Source organism: Leptonychotes weddellii, chromosome 3 (genome assembly GCF_054177405.1).
Source record: "Leptonychotes weddellii isolate Sample4059 chromosome 3, ASM5417740v2, whole genome shotgun sequence".
In the NCBI taxonomy this organism is placed as follows: Eukaryota; Metazoa; Chordata; class Mammalia; order Carnivora; family Phocidae; genus Leptonychotes; species Leptonychotes weddellii.
Window position 1 is genome coordinate 66,477,498 of NC_138371.1, and position 13,011 is coordinate 66,490,508.

At 34.8% G+C, this 13,011-nt stretch overlaps 1 protein-coding gene across 13 annotated transcripts in view; it reads left to right on the forward strand.

Annotated features, from left to right (window-relative positions):
- Positions 1-13,011, forward strand: part of CCDC148 (coiled-coil domain containing 148) — a 173,134-nt gene that overhangs the window by 70,203 nt on the left and 89,920 nt on the right. For 6 of the 13 annotated variants that reach the window (XM_081814400.1, XM_081814401.1, XM_031016815.2 and 3 more), the window contains one exon: positions 7,954-8,057. The exons of the other annotated variants lie outside the window; for them this stretch is intronic. In XM_081814400.1, the coding sequence (XP_081670526.1) occupies positions 7,954-8,057 (104 nt within the window). The remainder of the gene's footprint in view (positions 1-7,953; positions 8,058-13,011) is intronic. 13 annotated transcript variants of the gene reach the window in all.

The window sequence follows — 13,011 nt, forward strand, 5'->3', positions numbered from 1 at the left end:
TCTAGTTTTGGAAAATTGAGTTTCCAGGAAGTAAAATTATATTTATAATGTAAATGTGAAAATAAATGACATTCTAAATAGTTTTTAGAATCTTCCAACTATTAATAATAGTGAATAGCAGCTAACGTTTATTGAATGTTCTCCAACACTGTGCTATATAGTTTACATGCATTCCTCAGTTAATGTTCATAACAATCCTGAAGTCTCTACTTTTAGAAAGCTAGCTATTTTATTAGTTTTCAACAATTTCTAACTTACTCTGAAAAGTAAGAATTGCAAATTAAGTGCCAGCCATGGATTATCATCTGATTTAAGGCTCCTTTTGCAACACGATACAAATATGCCCTCAGATGCCTCTCTTTTCTACAATTCCCTTTTTTGCCCTAATCTCAGAAAAGGTGAACCTGGACTAGATTTGAAGGGGGTTTATGTGCAAGTGATTGTGCACAGTATTTTAGGGCCTTGTATGGTTTAGGATTATTCATGCAGTATGTTTCTCTCTTATGCAAATAATAAGGTACATTATAAACAACATTTTCATGGCTTTGTTGCATTAAAAATCCGATTTGGCAAAGTGACATATTAAGTAATTTACAAGTTTTCATTTGAATTTAATATTTTTGTGCTACATTAGTTTTGCGTGGCTTTTTTTAAAATGTCTTTTCAAAAAGGCAAATATTATGATTCCAAAGCACATTTCATACTTATTCTAAGGCGTGACTACCTATCCATGAGATATATCCCCTCAAACTAAGGAGACTTCTTAAAAAGGGCCTTATTTGTTAAGTTCAGATATAACTTTAAAAGAATTTGATGTTCTCAGGACATTGAAAGAAATTTTAGGGGAAAATCACTTATATAGCTATCCTAATAAAACTATTTTCATATTTCTGACTTCTATTCTGACCCATTGTATATACATCACATTATGCATACATATATAGACATAAACATATACATACATATTTTATTTTTCCCATGATAAATATAGACATGAAATCCTGTATACTTCCCCCTAACACTTTGCCACATAATCTTTATAATATTTATTATATAATATTTAATTACTCTCATAAATAAATATTTATTACGTGGCTCGATAATACAATAATGAGCAAAATACATCCCCTACCCTCATGGCGTGTACTGTTTGCAGGAGAAGAGGAGGAAAGTCAGTGTTAATCAAATAACAAAAACATGTTGTCTGGTCTTGATCCTAGTTGAGTGGGAAGGTTTTTTTGAGGCAATGACATTGAAATTGGGATCTCAAGGCCAATAAAAATTAAACCAAAACAGGAGTGATGAGTACTTCAAATAGAAAAAGACACATGCCTTATCACATTCTGATTTTTGGATATTTGGATTGTATCCAGTTTTACAATATTGGGAATCATACTTTGGTAAGTATCTTCATGCAGAGACACTTTTCATGTTTTAGAATCCTTCACCCTCATAGGATAAATTCCCATGATTGGATTGTTTGGCCAAAAAAATATGTATGTTTTTTAAAAAGTTCTTTCCCAAAGTGTTGTTCTAATAAAGATACCACCACAGATACTTCCTCTACACCCTGTCAGTATTGGAATATGTACATATATATTCATATATATACACATACATCTTAAATATTACCTATATATCTGTTTGTCCATCCATCGTGTACCAAAAAATTTTTTTTTTGCTTCACTGTAGAATGGTTGAGTGTCAAAACTCAGTGCTTGGTCACAGTGAATTTCTCTGTGGTTAAAGAATCACTCTCAAAGAATAAACATATTTAAAATTTTTAATTATTGATGTGGCTTTCAATTTTTGATATTAAGTGCAAGGGCAATAATTTCTCATCCCTGTCAGCTGCTAGATTGCTTCTCTGGTCACTGTGTTACATATTGTGAGACTAAACAGATGATCACTTTCAACTGACATTTTAAATAACATCAATAACCTTTTTGTTCATAGGATATAATTCAGGAAGAAGCTTTTTAGTTACATATTTTCTGGAAATAACTGTGCCTGGGATTTATAGCTTGGCAAACCTCAAAAATCCCTTGTCTTCAACTACTGAAAATGGCTCAGTCTGTAGCAATCATTTCGATAAGCTTTTTGCTTCCATTTTTAGTCTCCATAGATTCATAATGATAAGGAATTGTCCTGTTAAGGCATTTTTATAGTATCTGTTGTTTTGAATTTCAGTTAGTGAGACCAAAATGTGTTCTGGATACCTTACCATTTTCTAATACTTTGTTCTTTCCTTTTACAGTTTTCATTTTTTAGTATAGCTGGATTAAGAAAGATATATTGAGAATATTGTTTCATGTGATTTTTGGTCTTTCCTACTCATTTAATTTAGAGATAGAAAGTTGACATTTTGCTTTTAATTGACTATTATAAAATGTGAACAATTCCCAAATAGGACTTTTCCTTGAAAGATTCATGGCTTAAATGGAATTAGATGACTGGAAATTAAGTATAATTCTTAAAGTTTATTTTGTTTAATGTTATGAATGCTAATATATATACCAACTAGCCTACACCAACTAAGATTATGATTATAATATCATCTCTGTTACTCTTTCTTATATATATATATGAAGTATATTATATATACTCTTTCTTATATCTGTTACTATTTCTTATATTTACATTTTTATAAAATATGCATTGGCTCAAGAAGAGTATTTTTTCTTCCTAATGTTACAGAGTTAACACATTCTTTCAATATTTGTATTAAATATCAGTTCATCTCCTACTTTTTAAACTAATTAAATGTGTTCTTTTCTTGCACATGAAATTAACAGCTTTAATAATCATTGTTAATTATTACAGCAGCATACTCTGGCAATATTAAATGTAAACATACTTAAACTGAAGGATAGAATGTTAACATTTAAAGCACATAAAGAAGGTGTTTGCTTCAAGTTGGATCTAGAGTACTAGTTATTGAAGAGAAATTAACAATAATTATTTTCTTATAATAATTATTGTTAATTACTAGTAAATTCAGAAGACTTGCCTAGTTTCTATTCCTGGTATTGGTATGTTGATCAGATGTGTCTATGTCATTGATCATGCACAAGTTGTGGGCTGCCAGATAAAGACACTGATGTTAACATAGAGTGTTCTAGTCTTTCACAGGCTGAGATTGAACCTGAAGTCAAAGAGTAGATTTGGGCTGGAAACTGAGACCAATTTTTGGTACATTATATGTTAACTATTCATTTCTAATTTAGGTTAAGTATAAAAGAGATCTTTACAATTATTTTTATTTGAATTGCTTTGCTTAGCAAGCATGAATATTTCTTGTTGTCCAGCTAAGTTTGTCTACTAATCCTTTTTTAAAAATATTATCAGAAATTGTAAGCACATGCAAATTTAGAGTGAATGATTGATCTCTATGTAATATATCCAGCTTCATTTATGATCAACTCTTGTCTATTGTTTTCTCTATACTCCTTACCACAACTTTCCCCTGTGCCAGGTTATTTTGAAGTAAACCTCAGGAATCATAATATTTAACCATAAATATTTCAGCATGTATCTCTAAAAGATGAAGGCTAAACAGCCCCACCCCAAACCCTATAACACCATTACCATTATAATACTTACAATTTCTTAATTTCAAATATCCAGTGTTAAATTTTCATGATTGTCTTCAATTTTTTTACTTAAAGTTTGTTCAAATCAGTATCTAAGTAAGATCCATATATTACAGTTGATTTTTATTTTTTAGTTTTCCTCCTCTATCCTCTTATATTTTTGTAATTTATTTTTTGAAGAAATTGTATTGTTTGTCTTTTATATTTTCTTACAGCCTGGATTTTGCTGATTACATCCTGGTGGTGTCATTTAACATGTTTTTCTGTCTCTTGTATTTCCAGTAAATTGGTAGTTATATCCGGAGATTTGATGAGATTCAGGTTCAATTTATTTTGACAGGATCACTTATTGATGGAATTTTTGTACTGCAGTCTTTTTCCATCACAAATAGTGCTGCAGTGAATAGTTTTGTTCATTTATCTTTTTATACTTTTGTCAGTATAGTCTTCAGATAGATTTCTATAAGTAAAGTTCCTAGGTCAGAGGGTAAATCCATATGAAATTTCACTATACACCTCCAGATTCCCTTCTGTGGGAGGCTGCACCATTTTGCATTCCCACCAGCAACAAGAAAGAGTATGTCTCCCTATAGCCTCACATGTTTTGTGACACATCTGAAGTTTTGCTAGCCTGATAGATGAGGAATTGCATCTTAGTGTAATCGTTTTTTTTTTCTTTTTATTTATGTTAACAGTTCTTTATACACTTAACTGTTCTTTTACCTTTGTTTAGGTACAACTCACACATAGTTAAGTGCACAGATTTTAAGTGTACATCTCAATGAATTTTGACAAATGTATATACATATGTAACCAACATTTAAGTTGTCCACTAGTTATTGTTGCTTACATTTAAAGATAGGTCATCTGGCCCAAACGGTTTTCACGGCATTTCAAGGTGCCTATTTAGAGTCTTACTATCTTGGGTCATCACAATAAACCACATAGGAAACCTCTAGTTTCTTATTCCTTAATGAATTTATTATTTTTGCTATTTTTAATTCATCAGCATTCTGCATAAATCATCATCCACCTTAAATATTGATTTCATATGGCTTATTGCCCAGCAAAATACATTGGAACCACCTAGAAATCTCTCTATTGATAAAGATACAACTTTAAATCTTTTTGTTCTTTTAAGACTTTATTTTTCTTCATTTTTGGCCTGAGGATAGAAGTGGAGTCAATGAGTGAACTTACAAAAAATCAGGATGTTCTTTAAAATATTGGAAGTGTCTAGTGAAAAATAGTAGCTTTATTTTCACTTTTATAGTCTACCTAATTGGTCTTACCCTAGGCTCAAAGGCAACAACATTGATTTTTTTAAGCTATAAAAATGTGTCTACATCTTTCACCAATGTGTTTTAATTTTTTTGTACAACATGGACCAAATATGTCAAGGAAATCTAATTTTAAAAGTGGTTGTCTGCTGCAACAAACTTTAGAGGCTATAGGTGGTAAGTAGCTGGAATGGGTTTCAGGCATTCTTAAAGCAAATACTAGAAGTGTCAGATTTTAGAACCACTATGTACTATTATGTTTTCAGTAGGTAGAAAAAGAATTGCTGAATGTTTTTCTGCAGTGTCCTGTTCTTATTTATTTTTTAAAAATATTTTATTTATTTATTTGAGAGAGAGAGAGCACAAGCCAGGGGGAGGGTCAGAGGGAGAATCAGACTCCCCACTGAGCAGGGAGCCTGATGTGGGCCCATCCCCGGACCCTAGGATCATGACCTGAGCCAAAGGCAGAAGCTTAACTGACTGAGCCATCCAGGCGCCCCTCCTGTTCTTATTTAAACATGCTTTTCATAATTGTAGCACTCTTAAGACCTCCTGAGGAAAAGATTTGACTTTGACTCCATGCTTTTGTTTTCTTATACCCCTCATTTTGAATCAGTAACCAGAACAGTGGAAAGATAAACTCAAGGTTAAAGCAATCAGTGAATGACAGCGAGAAATAGCATGCATTATAAAGAGTCTTTTTAGGACTTGTCATCTGAAGTTTTTCTTTCTTTTTTTTTTTTTAAAGATTTTATTTATTTATTTGAGAGAGAATGAGATAGAGAGAGAGCATGAGAGGGGGGAGGGTCAGAGGGAGAAGCAGACTCCCTGCTGAGCAGGGAGCCCGATGCGGGACTCTATCCCAGGACCCTGGAATCATGACCTGAGCCGAAGGCAGTCACTTAACCAACTGAGCCACCCAGGCGCCCTTGTCTTCTGAAGTTTTTATATCTTCAGCATTGATCTGTTAAAGCTTTCAGGGTACTAAGTATTCTAGTAGCACAGAAAACATAAAATATGTATGTTTCATCAAATTTCTGATTTGAGAGTAGCACTTTTGTAGATGTTTAGAAGTACTAATATGGAATATGTGAATTCAGCGAACACATAAGTATCAGTCTAACCAGGAAACAGATACTGAGGATTTAGAGTAGAGGGGTCTTTAATGCAGGAAATGGTTACACAGGTGTAGAGCTGAGAAGCCAGACAGGGGACCATGAAGCAATACAGCGGTTAACAACAGTAGAAGTGCCTGCCATGCTTGGGTCAGAGGGACATTAGAAAAAGCAAGGCTGTACCACATTCTGTGGGCTGTTTACCCAGAAATTGTTGGAACCATAGTAGAACTGTCAAGAAAAGTTAGAGCAATGGAGAAGATGCAGATGCTCCTGGAGACCACTCTTAGAGTAGAAAAGGCAGGCAGAGTAATCCTTTGGCTTCTCCTTTCCTCCCTCCTTCAGTCTCCTACAACCAGTGTCTCCCTTTGGCCGAAACCAGCTGGAAGCCTGCTAATAGGGTTGTCCAGGAAACAGGCTGCTCTGTGATATGGAGCAGATCAGGGAGATGGCCAAGAATGGATGTTAAGGCAAAGAGATCCAGGCCTGATTCAACTTGTCAACAAACCCCAAAGCACTAATTATGGGCTACATTTTTTTAAAAAAGATTTTTATTTATTTATTTGAGAAAGAGTGAGAATGAGAGAGATCACAGAGGGAGAGGGAGAAGCAGACTCACCACCGAGCAGGGAGCCTGATGTGGGACTTGATCTCAGGACCCCGAGTTCATGACCTGAGCCAAAAGCAGATGCTTACCAACTGAGCCACCCAGGATCCCCTATGTGCTACATTTTTAAAAAGCCATAAAATTTGGGGAAATTTTAAATTTAATTAAAAATGTGGGGGCACCTGGGTGGCTCGGTCGTTAAGCGTCTGCCTTTGGCTCAGGTCGTGATCCCAGGGTCCTGGGATCAAGCCCCGCATCGGGCTCCCTGCTCCACAGGAAACCTGCTTCTCCCTCTCCCACTCCCCCTGCTTGTGTTCCCTCTCTTGCTGTGTCTCTCTCTGTCAAATAAATAAATAAATAAAATCTTAAAAAAAAAAATGTGGGCTTCAATGTTACATGATTTTTCACAATTTCTTTGTTACGTTCCTTCAAATAAATATGTGCCTAATTTTTAAAATATTTGCCTAAATTTTTTAAAACTTTATTTATGAAGTCATGGAGTTGAAAAATTAAAACTGCATGTTCAAGGTCATATTTCTAGTAGGTGCTGAAGCTCAAACTAAAGCCAAGCTTTCTTTCTTTCTTTTTTTTTTTTTTAAGATTTTATTTATTTATTTGACAGAGAGAGACACAGTGAGAGAGGGAACACAAGCAGGGGGAGTGGGAGAGGGAGAAGCAGGCTTCCTGTTGATCAGGTAGCCCAATGCGGGGCTCGATCCCAGGGCCCTGGGATCATGACCTGAGCCGAAGGCAGACGCTTAACAACTGAGCCACCCAGGCGCCCATAAAGCCAGGCTTTCTAACAACTTATCCAATGACTTTTCCCCATCCTCTGTTGAAGGTTCATATAAAAGCCAATCTGAACACCAAGGTTCTATGTGTTTCTGATGTTTATGAGCTTTATGATCTTGACCAGTTTTTTTAATCTCTCTGAACTTCAGTGTCCTCATAAGTCAAATGGGAATAATGATGCCCAAAATGCCTGGCAGGGAAGATGTATCAAAAAGATGAGAAAATATATGGAAAGCTCTTAAAAAATTTTCTGGGACTGTGTGAATTAGGTGTTTTTAATTGCATTTAAGGAAAATAGAATTACTTCACCTTTCTTTTCATAAATACTTTAAAGACAATTCTTAAATTGGACAGTATTCCAAACCATTTTCTCTTCCACCTTTACTTTTCCTGCTTTTTGCTTAATGAATTACTTATTTTAAGGTAGATTTTGTGTTAGAAGATGTACTAATAGGATTGAAAAAGGATAAATATTTAACTTAGAAATTACAAATTTAACAATTTCATTGTGGAAAACACATTTAGAAAACATTGGAATTGCTCCTCTTTTGTTCCTCTAAATCTAGATCAGGAAAGCAGAGCAGACTTCAAAGATATCTAAGGAACAAACACTAATAAAACAACACAAGCAAGTGTGGTGGCAGGAACACCAACGGCTAACTGATGTCAGGTAAGAACTGAGGAAAATCTCTACAAGAACATGTGAGACTTGCTAAGAGTTGCACTTAGTTAGATGTTCTATAACTTTCCGTGTTAATTAAACCATTAAAAAATTAAAGTTACAGTTTGCGAGTCAAATTAAAATTCCTTCATTTCCTCAATGTAATTTGAAATCCAGCGAATACACTAATATGGCTTTTGCTTTCCTTAGGAAGAAAAAAGATAATCTTCTATATCTGCTGATCATTTACTCTTCTATACTCCCTCTCATACTTGTAATTATTCGTATTGCCCTTAGCATATTGAATTATAATGTCTTGTTTACATGTTTGTTTTCCCTATAAAGTGGCAAACAAGGGCAAACATCCCATCAGTTTTATCTTTTCATTGTAGGATTCATAGGAGGAGATATAGAAATGCTTTCAATAAATGAATGAACGAATGAACTAAGGGGTTCAGGTTGTTCACGGATTACTAGATGTAGCTGCATCATGACTAACTTAGTCAATTTGCATTTTTGACTTTTGTTATTATTTCCAGCACTTGTTAAGAGATGAAGCAACAAAATAATGGTTCTATCCTTGTTCTTAATTGTAATCTTTGAAAAATACATTTCTTTCAAAGGTCAGGGCAAAAAGAGAAGGCAGATGTGTTTCCCCTCCATGTGAAGCATATATGCTAGTTTTAATGATGGTGGTATTTGTAAAATATGCTTTTAAAAATGTATGTTTTTAATTGTATATTTTATATCAAAGTAGATCATTTTGTGGTCTTATTCTAAGTCAAATTTCCAAAGGTCATTAACTTTACTTTTGATATAGGGACTTTTCAAATTAGTAGGAGTTTCTTATTCTGGCAAGAGGTTCCTAACTGTGAACTAAAAGGCTCATGATTGGATATGGTTTTACATCATTGTATAACTTAAGACATAGAAAAACAAAATTATATGCACTTCGTCACCATGCTGCTGACATAAAAACAAATCAGACCCATTATATCTCTCAAAAAATCACCTTTTATGGAGAGAATGAATGAGCCCATTAGAATTTTTTTTTTTTCAAAATTTGCATGACTTGGTAGAAAGGAAAGCCATTAGAAAGTTTTTATTATGGCGCTCCCTGATGAAAGCTCAGATGTAAAGGAAGACACTGGCGAAAGTTCTTACCTTGGCTGTTCCACACGCTTCTAACTGTGTGCATTAGCTGTTCTAGAGCTAGATAGAAGAGGCATATCCATATCATTGTGGAAAATAGTTATTTTGGTTGACCTGGAATGACACAAAGGCAATGGAAGGGAGGAGCTTTCAAGTAATAGCCTTAATGTCTTGAAACTTGTAAGTGCTGAAAATTGGACAAAAAGAAGAATTCTAAGGTGATTTTCTGTGTTATTCTAGAAAGCAGACTAATTTCAGTATGTTTTCAGTGAAATTAAAAACTCATAATGAAAGGAGGAAAGTTAGAGAAGTGGCTAGATTTGTGGAGAATTTAGGGACCACCAGAAAATCAGGAGTGTGAACTCTAACCTTTAAAAACCTAATAAAAGGGACGCCTTGGTGGCTCAGTTGGTTAAGCGACTGCCTTTGCCTCGGGTCATGATCTCAGGATCCTGGGATGAAGCCCCGCATTGGGCTCCCTGCTCAGCGGGAAGCCTGCTTCTCCCTCTCCCACTCCCCCTGCTTGTGTTCCCTCTCTCGCTGTCTCTCTCTGTGTCAAATAAATAAATAAAATCTTAAAAAAAAATAAAAAATAAAAACCTAATAAAAGATTAAAAGTAAAATATTTTTATGCCTCACCATAAGAGAGTCCATTTGAGAATCTCAGGCCCACAGAAGGTAGGGGACTACAATGACATTGAACTTTTGTTGGGTTATTTAGTATGTGGCAGGTAATATGGCAAATAATTTATATGCTTTATTTCATTAAGTCCTTATGATGACCCTACAGAGTAGGTATCATTGCTATTCCCACTTTACAGGTGACAATCTTGAGTTTCAGAGGATCAAAGGTATTCACGGAAGGTAAATCAGCTAGTTTATGTGAAGATGGCATTGGAGCACTTGCCTTTAACTCCTGTGCTCCACGAACCTGGAGTTCAGAAGCTTATTTCCCCCACAGGGTTCCATTCATATCACCCGAGGATCTAACTGGTCTAATCCTGCTAGAAAAATTTTTTTTTTTGCCAAACTTTAATTCTTTGAAATCTGTCCTCAGGAAAATAAACACATAAAATTTCCAGATATATAATACTTAAATATAATATTTAAAATATATAATATTTAAATTTTAAAAATTTCATATTAAACTTATAAAATTACATTTAGTATTTAATATGCTTTCTCAAACTATACCCTCGGAGACCTTGATATACTCTCTCAGGGGTATATCCCTTGTTTCAGAATGACTGGTTTAGAGGTTAAGGAGGGAGTTATTTATATTGACCATGTGGTAAAGAATTACAATTTTTATTTTAATCAGAACTGTTGAATCATAAAATTTGGAAGGTTTATTTGTACACTTTACTACTTGTATGATAATTCCTACAAGGGATGTTTTATAACCAAATCTCTGTTAGAAATACATGTAGTCTCTTGCTCACAGTTTTATTTTTATTTATTTTTTTTTTGTAGTTTTAGTTTTAAAACATTATTTTGAAAATATCTCCTTTTTACAGAGGATATCATGGGGTTTTAACAACAACAATTAAATGTCTATAAATGCATCTTTAAAGATAAAATTGACACCAGTATTCATACTGTGCAACTCAGAGCCTCAAAGAACTCTCTAAGCCCGGCTCCTGAGTGCCTTCCCTGGCCATTGGTTGTGGGACTCCCTTCTCTGTCTCTGTGGTATGCTCGCTTGGGATAGACTCTTTCAAGTGAGAAGTGGATCAAATAGCTGAATGTAAGGAACCAAGCTGTCTGACCTGCTGAGTTCCTTCCCTGTGGAAGAGACAGAGCTTTGACCTTCAGCCTGCTCTGGTACCCTAATTTTCTGCAGGTCTCCTGGCTGTTAGTTCCATTAATGGAACTTTAACATACTTTCTTGCTCTGCCTTTCATGATCCATGTCCCTTTGCTTATTGTTTGCTTATGGCTTCTGCCTCTACCATTCTTGTACCCCATGTTTTGTTTGCTCTACCCAAAGTGGTAACTAAGTGGTTACCCTAGAAATCTCAGGAAGCTCTGGCAATGTTTGATGTTCTGAGGAGACTGATTCTACATCGAGAACTTTGGCACCATCCTGGAAGGATGAGGACCTATATGGCAGTAGACTCCTGAGAGTTCAATAACACCCATCACCAGGCTGGCTTACATTGCGGGTGATTGCATTGCAATTAGGCAGATCTAGGAAGTAGATTAACATATCATCTAGCAAATGGTCACACAAAAACTCAGGAGACTTTTTTGTAGTACCATCAGATTCACTGGTAACAGAGGATAGGCCAAATAGCATTAGGAGGTACTTAAATTGGCAGATTTGGGCAGGGAAAGCCGCCTTACATTTGTTCACTCTTCAGACGGGGAAGATGTTGTATGTGCTGCAGAGTTCCAACTTGGAGAACACCCGGGACCTGGTCTGGCATGTCAGTGATGAACAGGGTAGGGTTCTATTCTCCAGAGTTACCATTGTTAATGCTCTTGAGTCCACCAGAATTTTTTTAAAAGATTGATTGATTAATTGATTGATTTTAGTGGGGAGGGGAGGGACAGAGGTAGAGGAGGAGAGAGTCTTAAGCAGACTCCACGCTGAGCATCGAGCCCTATGCAGGGCTCGATCCCACAACCTTGAGATTATTACCTGAGCCTAAAGAGTCAGATGCTTAATCAACTGAGCCACCCAGGAGCCGCCCAGCCACAATTTTTATATTTCCTATATCATATTCTACAAAACAGAAATATTCTTCAAGATACTCCATTGAGAGTAATGAATTTCGTATTCCTATAAATTAGAAAATATATTTCCTACCCTTTTTGGATAACCTCAATGCACTTTAGCATAATCAAGTTTTTGAGAAATCCTATACCATAGAAACATACCTGATTTTGTTTAGTTTACTATTTCCCATTCCCCCCAACCCCAGCTTCTCATTGACATTATTGTTTTATAGAACACAATTCAGGAAATGTTAGCCTATATTTACAAGCTAGTTTCAGAGTCTCGTAGTTCTTGAGGGCATAAAAAAATGCTTTTGGATTTTGTTGGACAATCAGGACAATCAGAAAAAAGCCCTGGTCTTGGCAGATGGGTTAGGTTGTTAATCTAACAGGATAGAACTTACTAGAATTATTACATATAAGTAGCAGGTTGGTCTCCTGTATGAACAAAGCCAGTTCTCCTGTTGGCTTATATGTTTTACTGTGATTTTCTGGATGCTGAAAATTTAAAGGCACTGAGCTGGACAATTGATAAGTGCTATGTTTTTGTTTAAACAAATCCACCATGAAATAATTTCTGGTTTTATTTCACTATTATGCACCCATCCTCCATGTAATAGTTTCAAATATATTTCTGGCAAAAATTTTTCTGGCAAAAACTACATATTAAAAAAGTAGACAGTGAAGTGTCATCTACAATAGCACTCCTCCTTTATAGATATGAATAAAACCTCTGTCCCATGTAAGTGAGTTGGCTTAGAAGATGGTGGCACATATATAAAATAGAATATGATGTGGCCATTAAAGTAAATGGTAATTGTGAGAATTATTAGAAATATCTTAAAATGTTATTGAAAAACCCCAATATAAAATGGTAAATATGTCATAATTATAGTTATTTAAAATATATATGCATGTAGACAAAGACTAGAAACATATGCAAAAATAAAAATAATCATTGTATTAAAGTATTGTAATTGATGCTATTTTCTTATTTTATACCATTTCTAGTATTATATTTTAGCAATCATGATAAATCAAAACTCTTTTCTATGATTTCATTAAATCTGCCATAAGCAAGGGATAGACTA